This window comes from Poromitra crassiceps (genome assembly GCF_964638095.1).
Source record: "Poromitra crassiceps genome assembly, chromosome: 3".
Taxonomy (NCBI): domain Eukaryota; kingdom Metazoa; phylum Chordata; class Actinopteri; order Beryciformes; family Melamphaidae; genus Poromitra; species Poromitra crassiceps.
In genome coordinates, this window is record NC_139625.1 from 26,162,405 (window position 1) to 26,186,503 (window position 24,099).

Sequence of the window (24,099 nt, forward strand, 5' to 3'; positions counted from 1 at the left end):
AGGTGAGGTGGGGGCGGAGCGCTTTGGTCACTGCTGGAACCCCAAAAAACGAAACAGGTTCGGAGTATGGCCGGGCATCAATGTGATTATCCTGCCGATAATCTTAATAATATCCTGTAGTGCATGGTGCGCCACATTTACAAATCTTGTAGTGTGTGCATGTTTGAGATTCTAGGGGAGATAAACGATAATGACGGGAGGCTTGCACAGCAGCAGGATGATGTCAGGCTATTCACGCAGATTTTCAGTCCTAAATATCAAACATGTTTGATATGAAAGCATTCATATTGACTTAAATATTTTGTTCATATAAAAACGTGTGTAGAGCACAGTGGTAGAGTACATGTAAACTATGTTATGAAAAAAAGTATCCATCGCTGCTGTAATTTTAAGGAAAATAAAAATATATATATATTTCCTATCTATCCCTTGCTGCCACTGGGGAAAAAAATAAAAAAAATAAAAAAATAAAATAAAATAAATTCCCTACCGACCCATCACCGAACTGACAACCAACAGGAACCAAACTTATATTTTTTTTAGGCCTTGCAAGGCTTGTCACATTTTAGGACACATTCATAGGACATTGTGTGCTTTGTCTTTCATTGGGAGGGAAAGCAACTCGCTATTATATTACTGTTATATTATATTGCTGTTATACGCTGTTTATTTTCAAAAGCAAATGCATATGTCAGTTGACAGAATTGTGGAGACAGATAATATTAACTTTAGCTAAAAATAATAACGTTACCTAACGTTAGCTAACACCAAATATCAATGATGACTTCTGCAAAAAAAAAATGTTTTTGCTTTTGTTTTATATGTTCTTGATGGTAGAACTATCTTTAGACTAGTGAATAACGTTGATAACCTCAAACAAAGTTTTCTTTTTCTTTTTTATATATTCCCCCCCCCCCCCCCCCGATTTTTTATCCCATTTTTATCCCCCATTAGTGCTAACGTAATTTCTTTATCCTGGTTGCTACTCCACCCTCTGCCGATCTGGGGAGAGCCGAAACTGGCTCCATGCTTCCTCCGAGACATGGGCAGTTAGCCAGCTGCTTCTTTTCACCTGACAGGGGAAGCTTCACCGGTAGGACATAGCACGTGGGAGGTTCACACTATTCCAACCAGTTCCCCTCCCTCTGAACAGGCGCCCTTAACGACCAGAGGAGGAACCACATCAGCAACCAGGATATTGCATGTTTTTCCTATACCCTCCAACACTCCATCACTCTCTCACATTCCCCCTGCTCTTCTCCCTTCTCCTGCTCTCTCCTCTGCTCTCTCTTCATTTCTATTTTTCTATATTATCAATTGTTCAAATGTTATCTTTATTCTGTATATTCTTGTTACTGTTGTGTCAGCTAGAATTAGCTAGACATACTTTCTGTGAAGCCCTCTGAGACATGCTTGTGAATTAGGGCTATATAAATAAACTTGACTTGACTTGACTTGGGGAAGGGGGTTCCTATATGAAGGAAACCCCCGGGAGGCACGGGAAAGACATGCAAACTCCACACAGAAAGGCCCTTTTGACGACCCCACCCGGGCGGTGGGCACTCGAGGACATGCGGACGGGCACGCATTCCTTCAGCGTTCACATCGTCCCAGGTGGGAATCGAACCCACGACCTTCGAGCTGTGAAGCGATAGTGCTTACCACTACACCACCGTACCTCCTTTTATATCCTCAAACAAAGTGTCTTAAAGTGTGTAATGTTAACATTAGTTAGAGAAAAAGCGAGCTCGCGCAAGTGCTGACACTGACTGCTTCACAGACTGACTGGGCTAATCTGAAAATGCTTGACTGAAAAAGGGCCGTTGCCTACCAACAAGGTCAAGATTAAAAGTCCATACTCTTAACAAAAACTAAAACTTCACTGAAAAGGGACATTGCACAACAGGGATTAGGACTAGACAGTCAGCTGAGTTCAAAGACAAGTTTCCTTTACTGTGTGCTGATGAAATTTAATAGCCTAGGATTCAGTTTTAATTTCAAAGTTAATTTCATTGTTTGTTTTGAGTTACATTACATTACATTACATTACGTCATTTGGCAGACGCTTTTATCCAAAGCGACTTACAATAACACATTTTTGTCAGCAATAGAGCAATCTACTATGGAGCACAGTCTGTGATAACTACAACTTCTGAAGGAACAGTGGTACAAGTTTAGGTTAGTGGTACAAGTTAAGGTTAGTTTTTTTTTTTTTTTTTTTTTTTTTTTTTGGGTGAAAGAGAGAACGAAGTTAGATCAAGAAGGGCCCAGATGGAGCCTGAAAAGGTGCGTCTTTAGTCTTTTCCGAAAGATCGGCAGTGATTCAGCCGTCCTGACCGAAGGTGGAAGCTCGTTCCACCATTGAGGTGCCAGGGACGAGAAGAGTCGAGATCGGGATGAGCGACTTTTGAGCCCCCGTAGCGAAGGAGGGGCGAGGCGACCTGCACTGGTGGAGGAGCGAAGGGAGCGCTGAGAGGTTTGGACCTTTAAATTCAGCTCAAGCAACTAACCTTGCTAGCTTTGCATACAGAATACTATTTTATGTTAGGCTATAGTGCAAAATTGTTTTTGGTTCATTATGAAAATGTGATGGGATGAACTGGACACCATATTCTCAGTAGCCTACCCTATTTAATGGGAAACCGCAAATCAGCAACTGTTGTTTACACACAAACATTGACTTTAATGACCTCAGAGATTACTTCTGTGTACTTATACTGTATATTATTCAACTCATCATGAGAAGACCTGTCATTCAAGCCTAATATGAAGGCTCTATGACGATTTTGAAAAAACTGCCTTTTAGAGCTCAAAATTGGCAGCCATCTTGTATTTGAAGGTAAAAAATAAGTCAAATCATTATATAAACACCAAATATGTATTCCTTGACCAGAATAAGCTCTGAAACCATGTATTGTGCATCATTGTAGGTCAAACCATTAAAAAGTTCATTTCCACGGCAGACATTTTGGATTTTGGTCTCTCAAATATTTTCCCCGCCTTTTTTAAAAATACACCCCGGCTAAATTTGTTTATTAACCCTCCTAGATGACAAATCCATTGAGAAACGGACCTTCGCTCTCCACGGTCACGGAAGTGCCACAGATGACCCTACTACTGGTCAAACCAGAGATCATGTCACTGGTGAAAGCTAGTGACTCACTGGAAGCAGGCTGCGGGGATAAGCTCTGCCACTGTTAATCTCTCAAGCGAGTCTGTCTCTTCTACATGATACTTTATGTAAATGCGGTCCGTACCTCCCGAACTCGTATCCGATCTCATCTTTTAAACGAACCGTTGTAAACCCAAAACAAAGACCGAGGGAGACACTGCATGGCCTACTTTAGGCATCAAATGCGATCCGAAACACATTTCGCCGAGTGATTTTCATATAGAAAGAGAAAGTTTAAAATTTGCCGCCATGTTTCTCCCCCCCCCCCATCAAGATGCTGTTCAGATGCTAGTCGTCCAATCGGGGCCACAGACAGCCCTGATTGGACGAACAACAGCGTTCGTCCAATGCAAGCAAGTGCAGCAAGGAACAAGCATTGAAGCCCGCCTACAAGTGTGCAGTTCTGTGGAGCGGGACGGCCCCTAGTATGGATTCACTGTGATAATGGACACATACCATTAGTAGATGGGCAAGACATGCGGTACGGAAAAAAATACGCACCTGTTCTATTTTTGCCGGATCTGCATGTGTCTGACAAGATTACATGGGTGTGGGTCTGTTCAGGCAGCCGCACGGAGCTGTACCGCAGCCAGTGGACATAGGCCCAGAGAGTGTGCAAAGGGAATTTATGAATGATAGTGTGAATCGGAGGAGATGCCTTCCCCTGCAAAACTTCTTTTATTGCAGTTATACTCACTACCCGCAGTAGCCGGTATTTGGTAAACAAAATCTCCAAATGAAAGTTCTGTCACCTGACCAAAATATATTGTTACGCATTTTGAAGTGGTTATACGGAAATCCCGGAGCTTTTGTGTATATGGCGTCATTGGCGTATACCTGCATATTAGAGATGCGCGGGCTGCAGTTATAACCACGCTGGCCGCGGATATCCCCCAGTTTGGAGTCGACTGCAGCGATCGCACCGACGGCAGCAGAAACAATAAGTTCATCTACCCAAATTGCTCATAGCGTTGTGAAATGTTGGGTGCACAGCGGGCGCGGATCTATAAATAGTACGAAATAATTTGCGCTGATTTATGGCGGGTGGATGGCTCATGCATACACGCGGATTAGGGTGCCATAAAAGCTCATCCGTGCATCTCTACTGCGTATCATGTAGACTACACCACTGCATTGCCTTTGGTCTTCTTTTGACCACCTCCTGTCTTCTGCAGGTTCCTGTTGTCTTCAGGATGTCCTATCCCCCTCATCTCAACCGCCAGCAGATTGGCATCCCGCAGTTACAGCAGAGGATTCCGCCTCCACAGTATGCCGGGTTTCCACAGGGGGTCCCGCCAGGTACTAAATACCCCAGTGGTCAAATTGTGTACAGTTAACTTATTGTGTGTGAATGGTATGGCAAACACCCAGGGCTCCAGACTAACTTTTTACACTAGGTGCACCGGTGCGCCTTTTTTAATTTAGGTGCACCAGCACATAATTTAGGTGCACAAAACATTTTCACCACGTCTTTTGGCACTGCAATAATACATTTAAGTGTTACCTTCTTTTTTTTTTTTCCAAGATTTATTTTATTTTTCGTGCAGTTGCTCATTCGTTGACAATATTACAGATAAACATCTCTGCTTGAGCATACGCACATTGCTTAAAATAAAACAAGACAAACCAAACAAAATAAACAAATAAATCCCAACCCCATCCCTCCCCCCACCCATCTCCCTTGTATGGATCTCTACATACATACATACATACATACACACATACATACGTACATACAAACAATTTCTAGCATTCATTAAAATTAGGTTTGGTCCAGGTATAAGTGTTACCTTCTTTGTCATTTTGTGTACATATTGGTAATTTCTTAAAGCAGCTACGAGCAAGATTTTTGATTGTTATTACAGAGTCTAAATTTAATATCAATGCATCACATCTTACCTCTAATAGTAGACGAGACCAACGCAGAGTAGTCTCGCTTGAACCCCGAGTGAATTGGCCAGTGTTGTCTTGACGATTAGTCTGTCTGCGGCCGGGGCAGATCAGGAAGTGAAATGAAACGGTTTGTGGCAGCCACTTCGGCCATAACCACAAAATAACAAAATAACTTCCAAACAAACTGTTAGAATATAACGAGAGATGTTCGCGAGAGTAGCAAGCCCCTGCATGGCGTTCTCCGTGTTTATGGTCTGTTGCTAGGCAGAGCGAAACGGTTGAAGGCAGGCAGCTGCCGTAAACGGTTTCGTTTCACTTCCGGGTTTATCCGGCCCGCCGGTAGACAGACACAGACTCTAATCATCAAGAGAGCAATCTCCGATTCACACGGCTTTGGTCTCAGCTACTATTATAGGTAAGATGTGATGCATCAATATTATAATTATACTGTTTAATAACAATCGAAAATCTTGCTCCTAGCTGCTTTAAAGTGATACGCTCAAATATTTAATGTAAATAAATGTCTGTTAAGTCACTATCACCAACTGACATAAAACAATGCGGATTGAACCTATGACACATTGATGGGAGCCTTTGCATTTTAAGTATTGCAGCATTTATGAACTGGGTGTCTGTCACCTTACATTATGCTGAAAGTTGAAAAAGTTAGGAGCACATAAAGATTTAAAGGACACAATGATTAATCTCTGATAGATTACAATTTAGTTTGATTCAATTAAAGTACTGTACTCACCGCTGTACTGTACACCAAGTTGTACTGTACTGTACAATTAAAGTACTCTCATGATGTACCATGAATTTCTTACCAGAATGACTCAATGCCGCTCATTGGCTTTTGTTGTCATTAAATTATCATTAACCATTTATTTAGTCATCTGTTGTTTGCCTAACATTATGTGTTATTGGTGGTCGTGATTGTGAACGTTCACGTTACTGTGATTAGCGTAGTAGTGACATATCCCACAGTCTGCCTGTGAAATGATGATCTCACTCACTAGTACTGCAGACAGTGAAAAACACTCAGCAGAGGCTGCCTGTCAACGTTGCTTTCCACAGCCAAACCGTAGTAGATACAGTAGCTGCTCTTAGATGGTCTGACAGACAACATAGCCATATTGTCAACAACACATTTTAGCAATCTTGAAATGTTTGATTACGTTATTATTCCCAGAATTTGCTTGATAGTTATAGTTAGCGAGATGCTAACGTTAGCGATGCTAACATTAGACGCTAAGATGTCATTGTCATGCCAGCCAACTAACGCTAGCCAGAACTCATATCTGCTGAAGCCGTAGCTCTGTCTCCCGCGTACAAAACCACCAATCAACGATTTTTTTTTCTTTTTTTAAGTAACCAGCCCTAGTCTCGCTGGCCAGCCTCCCCTCCCTTCCGGGAGAGGAGTCTGGCAGTGCTGGTCACCATTCTGGAATTGCGATGGGCGGCGCTTAGCAGCAGTGCCCTTGGAAAATAGTTTCCAACAATCCAACTTGCCATTTTCAGCATGTAGGTTTCTGCCGTTAGTTTGCTAGCTAGTTAGCGTTGTTGTTTTCACTGCAGCGGCAGAGGACATTTACAGTGACACACAGGGAGGAGGGAGCGGAAGCCGCTCTGATTGACATGGTCAGAGCCAATGACGGAGCTTGTAAGCGATGAGCGGAAATCCGGCGGCGACTGAAATGGACGCCTCCAATGGGAGAGAACTGTAGAGCAGGGGAGGGCTTATGCCAGCAGTCTGTTTCCATGCAGCCAGACTCCTCTCACAGAAGGGAGGGGAGGTTGGCCAATGAGACTAACCCAGCCCTAAAGTGTAGGCCCAACTATTGTTGGGCAATAGTATAAATACTACAACAATGTCATGGATATCAGAAGTTGTATAGTATGTCAATTCACACAATTGTTTGTTTTGTTTCCATTTTCAGGTACCCCCATGATCCCAGTTCACATGGGTTTAATGGCCCCCACACCCACAGTGAGTTAGAAACACTACTTCCTACTGCATGCATCATCTATTCTGTATCATCTGCTACTCCATGTACACTACTGCATGCATCATCTATTCTGTATCATCTGCTACTCCATGTACACTACATCATGCATCTATTCTGTATCATCTGCTACTCGGTGTACACTACATCATGCATCAGCTATTCTGTATCATCTGCTACTCCATGTACACTACATCATGCATCTATTCTGTATCATCTGCTACTCGGTGTACACTACATCATGCATCAGCTATTCTGTATCATCTGCTCCTCCATGTACACTACATCATGCATCATCTATTCTGTATCATCTGCTACTCCATGTACACTACTGCATGCATCAGCTATTCTGTATCATCTGCTACTCGGTGTACACTACTGCATGCATCATCTATTCTATATCATCTGCTACTCGGTGTACACTACTGCATGCATCAGCTATTCTGTATCATCTGCTACTCCATGTACACTACTGCATGCATCAGCTATTCTGTATCATCTGCTACTCGGTGTACACTACTGCATGCATCATCTATTCTATATCATCTGCTACTCGGTGTACACTACTGCATGCATCAGCTAATCTGTATCATCTGCTACTCTGTGTACACTACTGCATGCATCATCTATTCTGTATCATCTGCTACTCGGTGTACACTACTGCATGCATCATCTATTCTATATCATCTGCTACTCCATGTACACTACTGCATGCATCATCTATTCTGTACAAGTGTGTGTTTCATTGACCCTAGCCCTCATCATTATTGGCTGCTTGCTTATAGTCTCAGTGATTCAAGAATTTAGCTTTTCCAGTAATGCGGTGTTTTGGATGGTGTATTTTATTTTCTCTCCCCGTTGCAGGTCCTCGTCCCGACAGTCTCCGTAGTACAGAAGCCCGTGTTGCCCAAGAAGGAGCTGGGTGGGATCAGACCCAAGGAAATGGAAGAGAGCAGCGGCGGTCCGACAACCACCGTGTTCGTAGGGAACATCTCTGAAAAGGCATCCGACATGTTGGTCAGACAGCTTCTAGCGGTGAGTTTGTGACATGTTGGTCAGACAGCTTCTAGCGGTGAGTTTGTGACATGTTGGTCAGACAGCTTCTAGCGGTGAGTTTGTGACATGTTGGTCAGACAGCTTCTAGCGGTGAGTTTGTGACATGTTGGTCACACAGTTTCTAGTGGTGAGTTTGTGACATGTTGGTCAGACAGTTTCTAGCGGTGAGTTTGGACATGTTGGTCACACAGCTTCTAGCGGTGAGTTTGGACATGTTGGTCACACAGTTTCTAGCGGTGAGTTTGTGACATGTTGGTCAGACAGTTTCTAGCGGTGAGTTTGTGACATGTTGGTCAGACAGTTTCTAGCGGTGAGTTTCTGATCATACATGACTGTTGTCAGTCCATCTAGTCAGCTATTTTAATTAGTGTTGTGCCAGGTTCAGCACCTGAGTATTGTTCTTATATAATATGACTTGGCTTTGTGGTATTGTTGCGAAATGTCAACTAAATAATACCCTTTCTTTGTCCTCTCACACACTATAGAAATGTGGAATTGTTCTAAGCTGGAAGAGGGTCCAGGGAGCCTCTGGGAAACTTCAAGGTAAAAACAAAATGGCCACAACACATTTTGTACTCACCCCAACTATTTTCTCTTGAGATTGTGTTGTTATTTTGCATATACCTGAGACTCCAGTTACTACTTAAAGCATTAACAAAGAAATCTCTAGATTTAAAAGCTGACATCTGCTGCTGCTGTTAAATTCTACAACTTGATAGTTTTTGCTGTTCCTCTTCACCAGAAGTTTTGTTGTGGTCTAACATTGTATCTTTCTCCTCTTTAACTCTTGGAAGCTTTCGGCTTCTGTGAGTATAAGGAGCCCGAGTCCACGCTGCGCGCCCTGCGGCTTCTGCACGAGCTGCTGTTAGGTGACAAGAAGCTGCTGGTCAAGGTAGATGCCAAGACCAAGGCCCAGCTCGATGACTGGAAGGCCAAGAGGAAGAGTGCCAATGGGGTATCTAAGCCTGTTCAGTATTCAGAACCATGTTGATGTTTTCAAACTTGGTGTAAAGGTTCTGTGAAAATCCTAAGATTGTTATTTTTAGAATGACTTTCTTTCTCTTTTGTTTGCCACTCTTTCTCTCTGTCCATGTCTCACTGTCTCTTCGTCCTCTCTTTTGGATTTATGTCACAGGGAGCCAGTGGTGGGTCAAAGAATGGGGATGACGATGATGAAGATGTCCTTGATGAGGAAACTCAGCGCCGGGACCAGGTTGTGAAGGGGGCAATAGACGTCCTTATACGAGAGTATGCCAGTGAACTCAACGCTATCTCGCAGGACTCTGAACACCCTCGCAACAAGAAGCGGAAGGAGAAGAAGGAGGAGGTACAGTACTTGTTACTACATCGAATGACGTGACAGAGTAGCCACACCTAGTAATCCTCAACATCTCCCTTAAGCAGGGGAAATATTCCTTTGTTTGGAGTCATACTCCTTCACAAAGACATTGGGCTAATGAAACGGAGCACAGTTTGCTCTCTTCAGCTGTTCATACTTCCTTTCTGGTGCAAATTAGTCATCCTGGAGGAAGTGCGAGTTGGGTAATCGATAGCCTGGTAAACCATACTGATCTCCTGAACTCACATTCTGTTTCGTTCTGCCGATCAGTCTGGCCTCCAGCCCACCCACAGCCATTTCAGTGGGTGGAAGTACTTGCCTTGACAGACAACTCCTTCAGCCAATCAGAATTGCCAAATCCACTCGAAAGAATGGCAAAAAAAGTATTTTCCGCTAAAAGAATGGCAAAAACAGTATTTTCCGCTAAGAAACTGGTGCATACCCTTGTTCTTGTCAGGATTCCCATGGGTCCTTGAAATCCTTGAAAGTTTGTGAACTTGAAAAATAGAAATCAAGTAATTGAAAGTTTTTTTTTAAATAGACATGGGCCATTTGAAAGTGCTTGAATTTAGGGTTTTTCCTGCATAGAGAATTACGAGCTGGTTGCCTCGACAAGTGAAAACAAAATGTTGCAGTCAGTGGACTTCTGTCATTTGCAATTGCAACTAACACACAGTTGAGAAGTGTTCACACGCTCAAGCCTCTCTTTTTAATTGGCTGTGAGCCTCTGTAAAGCCTGCTAGTTCTCATAAAAATGTTCACTGTGATAGCAGTATTTGACCTTGAACCATGTCTCAAACTATGCCACGTTGGGTCCTTGAATTTTGGGAATTGGGCCTTGAAAGTCCTTGAACAGTCCTTGAATTTGATGTTGAAAAAGGTGTGGGAACCCTGTCTTGTTTAATTGTTGTTATTGAGTCTATTTCTGCAATAACTGCACTTACGACTGTGTTTAGTCTATTAACGTTAAGGTAACTGCTCGTTGCTTCGCGAGCCGCCATACTGATTGGTCGGTTATGTTGTCAATGTCAACTACAAGGCAGGTCCCTGATTGGCCCGTGCACTTTGTAATTTCAGGAATTCGCTGTGGGCGGGTTGGAGGCCAGACCGATCCGCAGAACCAAACAGAATGTGAGTTAACGTGATCAGTATGGTTTTACCAAGCTAGGTCATTTAATCACCGAATAATGCTGCTTCCTTCATGACTTCTGAACAGACAAGCCCTGGAAACATGTCAATGCCAAGTGTAAAGAGCCAATTGAAAAATCCCATCAACGAAACAAAATAACACTTTCTGTTCATTTTTCTCTTTTCATGTTTGTATTTAGTGGTGTGAATTAGTCAGTAGGCCTTTACCTATCAATTAGGAATGCAGTCTGAAAATTGAGCACAATTCAATCATTGAATGACCCTTCGTCCACCATGTTTGAATGGATAGGGCCAGAAATATATGATTGGTCAGTGTGAAATGGTCTCATTACCAGAAACAATGGGTGCTGTGTTCATTGGAGGAACTAAGGCAAATAAGTTAGATTTTTTTTTTTGACAGCCCACACCCCAAAGTCTTAGAAGATTAATCTTCCTTTAGACTGGCTGGAGGGTTTTTCGTTACCTATATTGGAGACCCGGATTCAACATTCATATAACATTCATAACTGATACTGTACCTTGTGTCATTTGATTGGGATCATTTGTATGCCATTGTGCACAAATCTAGGTGTAAAAAAAAGTGTGGATAATTGTTTTCCTATGCTTTGATAACTTATTTGACATAATTGCAAAGTACTTATTGTGTTATGTCTTTCTTTTCTTTGCCTCAGGAGGATATCAATGCCATGGAGATGGAGGATGACAAGAGAGACTTGATTTCCAGAGAGATCAGTAAATTCCGAGACACACACAAGGTAATGTATTTTAACTGCTCTTTTTACTCTCAAATTAGGTTTTGGAGAAAAACTACTCCACTTAGTGTAGTTTGAACATCCTCGACAGCAACTGGAGCTGCATTTCATATAATTTATGGATGTAATACCTCCATACGACTGTTCTCAGTTACTGTCAACTATAGTTTAGAGTTTGTCTAGGAAGCAATTGGTATTAATTCAAACATTTTATGGTACCTTTTAAAGCCTAAAATTGTTCAAACATCAGCCAATCATAGATGGCTCGAGTGCAGTTTCACTGTTCGTAATAGTGATTTGAGACTAAAAGTTGTACCTCATCACAAGATATTCATCACACAAAGTGCATGGACATAATGTTAAATTCCCTTTAAAGCTAATCTATTGATTAAACCCCGGCAATATGGTAGAGTTCATTTGGTGACTAGAGCAAGATGAATCTCAGAGCTTTGGAAAAAGTTTCGAGGATAGGATGTAAGTATGAGCTTTCATTTCTTCTCTACACATCTCGGGCGCTCCCTTCTGGAGGGCTTGCAAAGGGGCAACTGGCTCTGAAAATGTTGTCATTCACATGAGGAAATGTGCTTAGTTTTTAACGGAAGAAGAAGAGTATTGGTTGGAGGTCATTTTAGAATCAGTGCTGGAAAGGATGTGATATGTTGTAGTCCCACTCAGTCGGGTCTGAGAAGGCCAGGGAGCTCAGTGAACCTGTGCAGGTCCTCAGATGATACATGCTGTGTTTTGAGGAACACACACACGCACACACACACACACACACACACACACACCACAGACTGAATGAGCCTAACCACTGCAGTAGTTTGAACTGCAGCCTGTGATGTTAGTGAAGCAGGGAGCGCCCCTCCACAGCACTCTGCGTTCTGAAGACTATACAAGGTGAGGCCCTGTTGTGTTTGTCCTTTTCCCCCCTCTTATCTTCTCTTTCTCTCTACACTTCTCTGTCACCTTCCAGCTTTTGCTTCCTTGGTAGAGTGATCCACCCCCATCCCTTAGTTGACCAATCAGAGGACACTGAGATGTATAATGCTATACATTGTCAGTCTGTCAGTCAGAAGGACAAAGCTGCAGGGTTACTCAGCTACAACACACGTCAAAGCGGTTACCAAGTCAGCCATTCTCCCCTCACTGGAATGTTAGAATGAGAGGTAAGTTCAGGGCAGCGAAGAGATTTTTCCCACCGCAGGTTTTAGCCATTTGCTTGATTGAAATATTCAGACTTGGGTGAAACTCTTAACAGGCCTGGAATTAAGTCATTTTTAGGGCAAGGCCACTTTGGCCTTTTAGACAAATACAAATTTATTGGGGCATCGCAGCCAAAATGTAGGGCACCAAGGCCAAAACCAATGGTTATTAAAATCCTTTTTTCAGTCATTTTTCCTCAACAAAATAAATATAATACTATATATAAATTAAGTGCTGCATTGTGTGTGATACAGAGCAATAATGTAAGTTGGCTCAAACTGCAAAGTTAGTTACATCGCCAGTAACACACGATAACGAAGTGTAACCCAGGTTCACTTATTCTCTGTAGCTACAAATTACAGATGTCCTCTAAACCTTCCTTTGCGGAGTGGGAGAAATCTCTCACTAGTCACTACTGTTGATGTGTAGCGTGATGACGGAGACACTGGCCAACAAGTTTTAAATGAGGAAATCCGTCACTTTCTTTCAGGGGGATAATGGCCAGTTGAAAACAGGGCATTCCAAACCGGCCTTGTGCACAGTTAATTTTAGAAGGGGCATACATCCACACACCGTGGCACGTCACTGGCCTTTTGGCCTTGGTATCATTCCGGCCCTGCTGTAATTCTTAGTGTTTGCTTGGAATACCAGATGAGCATGTGTTACAACACAGTGAAAAACAGGAAGTTTAGACAACTTGAAAAGTCAGTTTAGTATACTTTTTTTGTGACTGACAACTCGTTGGATCAGATGCTATATCTGAATTCTCCTGATGTGGTGAACCCCATCCAGGATAAAACAAACACTAAGAATGATTTACAGGTATTTGACCCAAGGCTGGGCATATTATAAGGCAGTAGGTGTAGCTGTCCAGTTTAGACCTCTTTCTCCTTTTCTTTTGTGCCCTTCACTCAACAGATGTTAGACCCACAGTCCAACACTGTTGTATGAATATTGCTAAACAACAGTCAGTCAGGATGTACAGCGGTTACACCAACAGATTGAGGAAATTGGTTTAATCTGTGAAAGGGCTATTTGAACTGTGGGCTTAACTCTGTTGAGTTTTCTTGTACCATTTGTTGGGTTGGAGAGGCCAGATAGACAACAGAAGACAACCTATAGGTAAGACTGCTTCAATCATTTAATTTCCTTGTGACAAAATGGATTATAGTGTCTAATTTGTTGTGGATGTTGTGTATGTGGATGACCTGTGTGTCGATGAATTGCTTCACAGGTATGGCTCAGGCATTTTTCCTTTTGCATTTGACCTGCTTTTCCTTCCCAAACTTAGCCTGTAGGATGAGTAGGGGCAGAGAAGCGCTGAAACCATAGTTCATCACCTGTAAGTTACACACCACTAGCTCCAAAAGGATCGATCTGAGGCATTCATGATTGTTATGTTAACTAGTGAGAAAGAGGGCAAATGGGTAATAATCAGTATTTTTCTTTCTTTGAGCTGACATATGTTTGAGGTATATTTAAATGAAGTGTGTTCTGCATAGGCTTGCACAGATTAATATTATTTGAATAATTATTATATATATAATATATTTACTATTGAAGTTTTCAATCTGTGTTCTTAAATCCAGTTGCATTTCAGGCAAAATATTTCATTTGACTGAAACTAAGCAAATCAAATCATTAGTCTCTGCATCAATAATATTATCATTCCTCCCATTCCACAATTTTAATTTTCTTTTCCGTACTGAAAAAGAAATTGGTTTAAAAAAGCAATGTCCACATGTATTGCAATTATAATATTCAACCAAATAATACTTTACATGATCAATATCATGCAGCCCAATTCCCAGGATCTGTCACTCAGCAAGAAGCTGTGTACTCCCATATTACTGCAGTACCAGGAGGAGTACTAGCACAGACTCTGCCACTGTCCCTCTGCATCTCAGATGTCCATGTAGAAAACACATGGGCCCCGATTATGTAATTCACTTAGTAGGGCCATTTGCCAATTGAAGCTTGCTGTAATCCACTTGGCACCCTTAGGTAAGACCACACCAGGAAATTATGGAGCGGTGATCTTAAGTGTATAGTTATAACTTTCTGAACCTGTTGACCTAAAGGTCAAAGCAGCCTTGGATTCGTATTTATGATACATGCACCTTTTAACCATGTCCACTTGATGGATACTTTTATCCAAAGTGCTTTAATAAATGCCGAGTGCATTTCTAGTAGGTGTGGCCACGGTTCGATTCAAATCCTGTAAGTTAATTGAGCTCTACATGATCACTTAACTTAATGCACATTCAAACTCAAGATATTACAATTCTGTTGTGCACCATGTGCTAGTTTGCACCATTTATTTAGATGGTGGTGCTGTGGTGTAACTAAATCACATCAGGTCAAACATTTTCCATTATACATACAATATCTTTTGTATAAATTCAAATCTATCTCCTTTCTGACCAATAAATGATTGCCTACAGCCGAGTTTTTATTGGAATGGCAGCTTATTACATCAGAGCATAATCTCAGATCACCATAGATCACGCAGCAACAGCAGAGGACAAGTCGACCTGTTACATACTGTATGTGGTAAATACGTTCAATACTAGTGTATGTGCGAACTGCGAAGTGGGAGGACCGAATACTGGGGCCAGGACAGGAAATTACATTTTTATCTAAAGGCCACAGTGGCTGGTAAATCCCCAGGCACTTTTACATCGCAAAGATACAATAATTAAATATTGTTTAGAACCAACAATGGGTGGCAGCCTTCAAAAGTGTCTGCTAGAAAATATACAAACCATTTTGGTTCCATTCCTGCTGTAACTCCTTCCATGAGTGCCTTGCCTTAATTTATTTGAGGTATCTGTCAAGATGAACCTGCAGAGCCTGTTGCTTGTTAGAAAATGAGTCCTCAACTGAGCAGTATATCTACATTAAACCTGCTCAGGCACCAGACCGCTCTTCCTGGAGGAAACATCATTAGAGGACTTCCTTGCGGCAGCCCTCCCCCTCAAGGCAATGAGTCGCAGCAGTATGTGAGCATGGCTGGCCCAGGGACTGTAAATCACTTGACATTATCATGTGTAGTTGATCAGCTGTTGTTTTATGCACGTCAGCAGATTTCTGAAGTGTCTCTCATTGTCTTTGTTTTTGATATTTTCAATCAAGGAAGTAACACAATCTCCCCCTTTCTTCCTGTCGGGCTTCCTGCAGAAACTGGAGGAGGAGAAAGGAAAGAAAGAAAAGGAACGTCTGGAGCTGGAGAAGGAAAGGAGAGAGAGGGACAAAGAGCGGGAGCGAGAGAGGGAGCGCCGCGACCGCGAGAAGGAGAAGGAGAGGGAGAGAGAGAGGGAAAGAGTCAATGAGCGAGAGAGAGACCGCGAACGCGAACGGGACAGAGACCGCGAGCGAGAGAGGACGAAGGAGCGAGAGAGGGAGCGCGAGAGGGACCGGAGCCGCGATGTCAGCGAAACCCGCAGCAGATCAAGGTCCGTAGGACAATGTCACACCTCCCTTTTTATGATTTACCGCCAAAATATACTGTACATATTGTCTCACTTGCCCATCTCCATGAAGGTCAGCAGTGCAGATGCTTTCTGACACGAGGCTAATAAACCCTGTTCCTCTAATTGAAGCTCGGTCTCTTTAACTCTTACGTCTAACCCATCATTACAACCACATGTTTCGCAGCCAAGCTTTGTTCAAACCCTCAGAACTTCCATTTTAAATTCTACTCGAGGTCCAAAGGTTTCCAAAGATACCACGTCATTGAATTACACGGAAATGTTTATAAAATGTTGCACTAACATCTTTTCCCCCCACCTCCATTTGAGGTAATAGTGAAGCCATAAAAAATTGTGCCTTGTGTTTGCTTGAATGAAGGGTTGGAATTGGCAGATATGTAACATGTAGGTGATGTTGTAATATACCTTTTTTTTTAATTTAGAGAGGAAAGTTAAGGTGAAACCCCGGGTGCAGGTTTTCTATCTGCTTTTGTCTTCTTCTTCTTCTATTAAATGTGTGTATCCGTCATGCATGTCAAGTGATATATCACATTCCACTGGTGTGATTGGAGAGATCATGCATATTTATACTGTGTTGCAGGGATTCAAAAACTTTACTGATTCCTTAATGGGCATTTTATAATTATTATACTCAAATACTCATCTGATAAGATTATGACAAAACTTGCGTCACCCTGCTAGGGCCAAAGGAACATGGACCACAGCAGAAATAAGTCCATTCTGGACAATCTTCCTTCACATGCATGATTGACATTTAAACTAATGTGAGCTAGACTATAACCAATAGCCCCATGTTTCATGCAGAGAGAGGACTAGAGAGGAAAAGAAACGAGACCGCGAAGATGAGGAGGAAGACGTGTACGAACGGAGGAGACTGGAGAGGAGGCTTAGGGACAAGGAGGCTGCCTACCAGGAGGTACGGTCAACATCCCTCATGTCATGTTTGCTCATAATCTTTTCTTCATTTTTCTTATGTTTGATGCAGTAGTGGTTAAATAAGTCTTTCATGTCTTCTGAAGCGCCTCAAAAACTGGGAGATCCGGGAGAGGAAGAAAGCACGGGACTACAGCAAAGAGACAGAGAGGGAGGATGAGAGGCGGCGTGAAACGGTGAACATGAATGCATACCAGACATAACTATTTGTTATTTATAAGATGAAATTGTATCAATCAACAATAACGTTTTCTGGGGTTACGTAAATATGCTGCTGATAATTTAAACGCATTAGATTAGATTAGATTCTTTAATGACCACACAGCCAGGCTGGTGGAATTTGTTTTCAGTACAGTTCATACGTAAGCATGTCCAACATCATGATACATACATACATAAAACACAATAACAGTACACAATACAGTTATAGCAGCAGTGATATGGGGGTTGTTATATAGAGTTCAGTGTCCTTATAGCAGTGGGGAAGAAACTGTTTTTAAAACGGGTTGTCTTGGTGGGCAGAGACCTGTAGCGCCTCCCAGAGGGCAACAGCTGGAAGATGTGGTATGCTGGGTGAGTGGGGTCAGAAATGATTTTTTTAGCTCTATTTATTGTCCTTTGGCGGTGGAGTGATTCAAGTGACGGAAGGGGGGTGTGGATTATTTTGGAGGATTTATTGATGATTCTCTGTAGTTTGTTTTTGGAGTGAGTAGACTGTAACAGTGGGGAACTGCATGGAAATGAGATTTGCTCTACATGGCCTTGCTGTATTGCTGCTGGGTGTTCTAAATGTTATTGTATGCTTAAATTCAGCTGAAAGAAGCCAAAAGACTCAAAGAATTCCTTGAAGATTACGACGACGACAGAGACGACCCAAAGTACTACAGGTGATACTTTCAAATGACTGAAATTCAGGGGTGAGACATAGATACAGTTTCCTAGTGTGTCCTGCGGGGTTACGTTTTACACGTCTTTTTCTCCCTCTTGACACCAGGGGCAGCGCTTTGCAGAAGCGACTTCGTGACCGAGAAAAGGAGACAGAATTGGATGAGCGAGACCGGAAGAGGGAGAAGGAGGAGCATGAGGAGATCAGACAGCGGCTTCTGGCTGAGGGTCACCCTGATCCTGACGCTGAGCTGCAGAGGGTGAGTCCACCTGGACAACAAGCGCTATTACTCAATATCACAGTAAAAAACCAATGACCATGGCCACCCAGATATTGCAGGCCTGAAGGTTGGAGGTCCTGCAGTTAATCACTTCCTTCGGTAAGCTATCAGGATACACAATTAACTGGATAAAGAGTGATTTTATGCTGCGGTTTTGTTTCAAGACTTAAACGATGTATAGAAAACTGGAAAATCCTCCCTTTATTCATGATTGGCCGTATAAATTCGGTCAAGATGGTTTCACTTCCCAGGTTCCTCTGTGTCAAAACCTTCCCATCTTTCTTACTTCAGCTTTCTTCAAAGAACTGGATTCTATAATGTTGTCTTGCATCTGGAATTATAAGAACCATAGAATTAAATTCACTTGCAAAAGAAGGGCTGGCTTTACCAGTGTTTAGGCACTATTATTGAGCTATTATTGAGCTGCCAATGTTAGGGCTCTAATGTTTTGGCGGCAAGTGACTCCTGGCAATTTATCTCAGCTCTATTGTCAACTTATCTCTGCCAGCCATATTATTTTCCAAGCTAGAGACTCCTGGGGCTTTAAGAAATTTAAGTTTTGTTGTGAGAAATTCTGTTAGGATTTTGAGCCAGGTTAAGAAGAGTGTTTTGAAAGTACCGGATTTTTCTGTTCTTCCACCAATTTATTTTAATCATTCTTTTTTACCCTCATGGTCGGACAGAATTTGCCATGCCTGGAGTGAGTTTCCATCAAAAACCTGTACAGTGATGGCCAATTTGCATGCTTTGATCTTTTAAAGAGGACATTTGCAAACATATTTGTACAGATACATACAAGTTAGACAATACGTCTGATCTAAGATTCGTGACTTTGAAGTTCTCCCAGATGAACATGCTTTTTTGACATTTTATTAAGCCCCCCACTCCAGGCATCTTATTTCTAGATTTGTATCTCTGTTCGATGGCCGCATCAACGCCCCCACTGAGACGATTAGAGAGGCGTGGCAGGAGGAACTTGGTGTTGAGTTATCTGAAGTCATATGGGACAGGAGTCTATCTGTGGTCCAACTCTGCTCAATTAACAGCAGGCACCAGCTCATTCAATTTAAAGTTGTTCATTATTCCAAATATAAGTGGCACAGGATCTACCCTTCTGTCTCACCATTATGTGATGGGTGTCAGAGAGCACACTGTCCCATGCTTGGGCAAAGTGCCACAGACCCCTGGGGGTCCCTGAACCCTGCTCGGAATCCTCACTGCTCCCTACAGCTGTGCAACAGTCTCTGACACTGGGGACGACTGTCGCCAAGAGACTCATTCTGAAGGAGTGGAAGTCTCCTTCTCCTTCCTTTCAGTTGTGCAGAGACTCAGGTTTCTGAGGACCAACTCACTTGGGAAATTTTCCACTATTTGGGACCCATTTCTGGCCTACTTTGACATAGTCGGGGGTGATGAGTGACTCGCCCAGCTGACCTTTCATGGACCCCTTGCATGTGATCCCATGCACAACATCTCTGATAAGCACATAAGCATATTACGCTGCTGGTAGCACCACACTGCCATGTTGGAACATTGACAATGCAGTATATGTTTTTCCTTTTTCCTGTGTATGAGCCTGTTTTTGTTTTTATGTTCTGTTTTCATGTTCTGAAAACTACAAAATAATATATATAAAAAAAGACATTATGACACCACCCCTAATTTGGATTACCGTGGCAACAGCTTAACAGCTTGTTTAACAAATGCAAACACACAGTACAGCCCCAAGTATCACTTATTTGTTGTCATTGCTAGCTTTATTTGAAAAGGGGGAATCCCTCTAATCTTCTGCCACTCATTGGGAAGTTAAAGGCATAGAGGAAGTGTTTGTGGTTTTCATCTTATTATGCGCGGCGTTTGAAAAGTATTCAAAGTTGATCAATCAATTTAGGGAAAATTAAAGCCCTTAATAAAAAGTATTAAAAATTCTTAATCGCCATTTGATGGGATATAGAATTTTGTAGCTATTGTGCTGATTGTGTGCATATATCGTCTCATTCATATCATTCACAGACTCCTGAATTGAATCAAAATTGTATTGTGGCAGACTTTATGATATCTGCAAATATCGTATCATCCAAAGAAGTGATATATCGTATTGTGATGAAACTTGTGATTTACACCCTTATCGCTGGTGTGACGAAAGTGGCGTTAAGGTCTTAAAATATATTGCAACGGTCTTAAAAGCTATTAACTTCAGGATTCCTGCATATACCCTGACACTGGCATATATTTGTGGAGTACATGTCGGTACTTGTTGTGTCCCCCATTCAGTGTTCATTATATTGTTTCAGTGTTCTTTCCTTGGATCTGTCAGCTATGGCAGCCTTGGAACTGTTGAAGAGATTTATCAACTAAAATTTAGAACCTATGATTGATTAGTTGATTAATCAATTAGTTGATCGACAGAAGATGGATCGTTTACAAATGACAAATGATTGATGGTGGTCTGACTAGTAAATATGTAAGCATCAAGACATTTGTTATTGTTTTTAATATTTTATAGACTTAATGAGTAATTGAAAAAGTAATTGATAAAGCATTAATGAAAATAATCATTAGTTGCAGCCCTAGATTCGGTTGGAGTATGTTTTTCGATTGATTTCCTCGCTTTTCTCTCACTGTTGTTTGCTTCATCCAATCCCTGATGTGAGTGTGTCTGTTACAAAGGTGTCACTGGTCCCAAAAGATGACTTCTTTGGGGACTGGTGACAACCTAATGCTTCAGACTCTTCATGTCATTGCCTCATGTTAATGTGTCATGTGAATATCTGTGTAGATGGAGGAAGAGGCAGAGCGCCGGCGGCAGCCCCCGTTGAAACTTGAGCCCGAGGAGGACGTCGTCCAGGAGAAGGTCCACAGGGAACACAGGGAACACAGGGATCACAGGGATAGGGATCGTGATAGAGATCGGGATCGGGAGAAGAGAGGGTCAGCGCGGCCGGCCGAGCCCCCGTCCCGACCCCCTCCGCCCCACTCAGACGACGACGTGGAGGAAGGCGAGGACGACGACTACCCCGACGACGATGACTCGCAGGACACCAAGCCGCATCTGAAACCCACGCTGCGACCAATCACCTCCGCTCCCTCAGTGTCTTCAGACAGCGGGGGCGCAACGCCAAACACGCCCGGCAACGAGTCCCCTTGCGGCATCATCATTCCAGGCGAGGACACTCCTGAGGTTCAGCCTCCCGAGGAACACCGGCCCAAGATTGGTCTCAGTATGAAACTGGGTGAGTGCAGAGGCAAACTGGGAATTCAGAGGGTTTTTTCTTGTCAGCATTCTCGCTTTGTGCCAGAGTCAACCAGTCGGTCCTCCTGTTTCTCTGCTCCAGGTGCCACCAATAGTCCCAGCCAGCCCAACGTGGGAAAACGCAAGAAGCTGGCGACCGCAGACAGTGTCTTCAACAAGTTCGATGAGGAGGAGGCCGATGAACAGCCTCGCAAAAGGAAACTGGTGCCGCTGGACTACGGCGACGACGACAAGAGTCTGGGTCTGGACGGGGCGGAACTTTTAGCCAAAATTAACACAGAGGAGAAACGCAAGCACATCAAGAGCCTCATCGAGAAGATCCCCACTGCCAGGCCCGAGCTCTTCTCCTACCCCCTGGACTGGACTATGGTTGATTCGGTAAAAACACTGTGGCAGCTCTGGATTTGCAATTATTTAATAAAATAATTTTAGGATTATGATTCAGGATTAGGACTAGGAAAATCCTTGATATATTTTGTAATGTTCATAAAAAGGTCGAAGAGAGGTTAAAAAAAACGATTACATCAAGTAAATATAAATGCATCCACTACACTTGCAAAAAAAAAAGTTTGCAACCGTAGTGTGAATTCGGCCTATCAGTTCTTCAGCTTTCCTCATGGATTTATGAAGATGTTGCTTATTTGCTATGATGATCAGTGGTTGAAAATTCTGCCATGTCTCCAATTCTTCTTTCTGTAGACTCTGATGGATCGCCGCATCAAACCATGGATCAATAAAAAGATTATTGAATACATTGGTGAGGAGGAAGCCACTCTGGTCGATTTTGTCTGTTCAAAGGTTAGTGATAATTAATCTGTTCTGATCTGAGGTCAATAACTTGTTTCAAACTGTTATTTAGACTTATTTGTTTATTCCTTTGGGAAATACTGTATGTTGGTGGCTGAATATTGTGATTTCATGATTGCTCTCTGCCTCTTGAATTTTTTTGAGTTTGCCATTTTGCTCACCGTGCTGTTCCTTCTCTCCCCAGGTGATGGCACACAGCACCCCGCAGGGTATTCTTGATGATGTTGCTATGGTGAGTTGAACTTGGTTGGATCACAGAGCCGAACCAGTGGTCCTCCATTGTTAGTGATATTTTGGGGTCTTCACTTTTGTGATCAAATTTTTTATTAACAGATTATTCAACACAACACAAAAGAGGAAAAAAAACATGCCTACAAAATCATATACATACAAACATCTTCATGATTTTAACCTGATTTGATTAGTAGTTCAGTTCAATTTCAATTCAAACTCATTAAGGGAAATTTGGTCTGCAGACATGTAGCAACCTACAATAAAAACAAAATACAAAAAAACACAACTTGCCAAAAGGTACACCCATATAAAGTGTAACTGCAGTGCAGATAAATGACTACCTGGTTCATTTACTATCGAGTTTAGGCCATCTAAAATTTGGCCTGAAGAGCATCAACTGGCCTTCAGTGGGTGACGAGAGCATCAGAACGGCTTTAGTAAAGCATCCTGGTGGCTCAGTTTGCTAAGGTTCATACCACAAAACCACAACTCCCTGGATTCAAATCTGGCTTGGGAACTTAGTCACATGTCATCCCTCTTTCTCTCCTAGCTTGACTGTCTCTCAAAACTTTAAACCTGTCCAATAAAGCAGAAAATGTCTAAAAATAATTATAAAGAAGAATGACTTGGGCCCTTCTCACCACTTTACTCACAAAGATTTCAGTGACTTGTTTCATGGCTCAAATTACGGTAGTAACCTGAGAGGACATTTTCAACAAGCTGCCCAGCCTGTTTTAAATGGTTGAAATTGATTTTTTTAAATTCCACTAAAACAATGTCATAATTTTACTGCACGTTAAGTTCGGATCAGTTGTTTTGATTTAGTAAAATTAACTTTTCATGTAGCAAGTCAGATAGATTTAATGATATAAAAACATTTATCACTGACTGAGTGATCCTCTTCACCCACAGGTTCTAGACGAAGAAGCAGAAGTCTTCATAGTAAAAATGTGGAGGCTGTTGATATATGAAACAGAAGCCAAGAAGATCGGACTCGTGAAATAAAGACCAGACATCCTGGAGGAAGACAACGCATCTTTGCCCCTGGCTTCTTCCTTACAAACGATTGTACTACCTGTAATTACTGGCCCAGCAGACTGTCCAAACGGGCCCATACACCCTCTCCATTCCATCAGCAAGGAGCTGCTGCAGTGTACGTGTGTATTTGCCAGGGGAAGCTTGAGCTGTGAAACAGGAAGTGTTTGCACAAGCTTATTGCATGATATATAAGTTTTGTATTGGTTCCTTTGTTGATGCTGTCAAGGCAACAGCCAGAGTTGCATTTTACCCATCTGTTCTCCAATACCGTTGGACAAATTCTGCTTTGATTTACCGTTGTCATTATGAGGCACTGCTCCGATGTGTGAACTAATAAATAAAATATGCCTTTTTAGAAAATACAACTGTCTTTTTCTCTTTCACTGTTTTATCTGTTGAGCTATTTATATGTGATTTGTTATATATTTGCTTGTTTTGTATGCAAATATAGCTCATATCCCCCCTTTTCTTCATTCAGCACTTAAACTATACTACGCATCTCGTGTGCTCGATTCCTAGGCGCTCGGCCTGCAGCTTGCATGATGTCACAATGCCTCTGACAACGCTGATGTAAATTTCTGACATCACTGATGACATCATCACTGGG

General features: G+C 42.3%; 1 protein-coding gene across 1 annotated transcript in view; it reads left to right on the forward strand.

The window, feature by feature from the left end:
- Window positions 1-23,835, forward strand: part of rbm25a (RNA binding motif protein 25a) — a 27,875-nt gene extending 4,040 nt beyond the window's left edge. Inside the window, exons 2-19 of the mRNA XM_083632747.1 lie at window positions 4,348-4,471; window positions 7,006-7,055; window positions 7,936-8,106; window positions 8,613-8,670; window positions 8,922-9,082; window positions 9,263-9,454; window positions 10,544-10,597; window positions 11,287-11,370; window positions 15,751-16,025; window positions 16,866-16,977; window positions 17,081-17,170; window positions 17,808-17,881; window positions 17,989-18,139; window positions 20,940-21,393; window positions 21,496-21,791; window positions 22,113-22,211; window positions 22,405-22,452; window positions 23,367-23,835. Coding sequence (XP_083488873.1) covers window positions 4,366-4,471; window positions 7,006-7,055; window positions 7,936-8,106; window positions 8,613-8,670; window positions 8,922-9,082; window positions 9,263-9,454; window positions 10,544-10,597; window positions 11,287-11,370; window positions 15,751-16,025; window positions 16,866-16,977; window positions 17,081-17,170; window positions 17,808-17,881; window positions 17,989-18,139; window positions 20,940-21,393; window positions 21,496-21,791; window positions 22,113-22,211; window positions 22,405-22,452; window positions 23,367-23,459 — 2,568 coding nt within the window. The 5' untranslated portion in view covers window positions 4,348-4,365 and the 3' untranslated portion in view covers window positions 23,460-23,835. The remainder of the gene's footprint in view (window positions 1-4,347; window positions 4,472-7,005; window positions 7,056-7,935; window positions 8,107-8,612; window positions 8,671-8,921; window positions 9,083-9,262; window positions 9,455-10,543; window positions 10,598-11,286; window positions 11,371-15,750; window positions 16,026-16,865; window positions 16,978-17,080; window positions 17,171-17,807; window positions 17,882-17,988; window positions 18,140-20,939; window positions 21,394-21,495; window positions 21,792-22,112; window positions 22,212-22,404; window positions 22,453-23,366) is intronic.
- The last annotated feature ends 264 nt before the right edge of the window (window positions 23,836-24,099 follow it).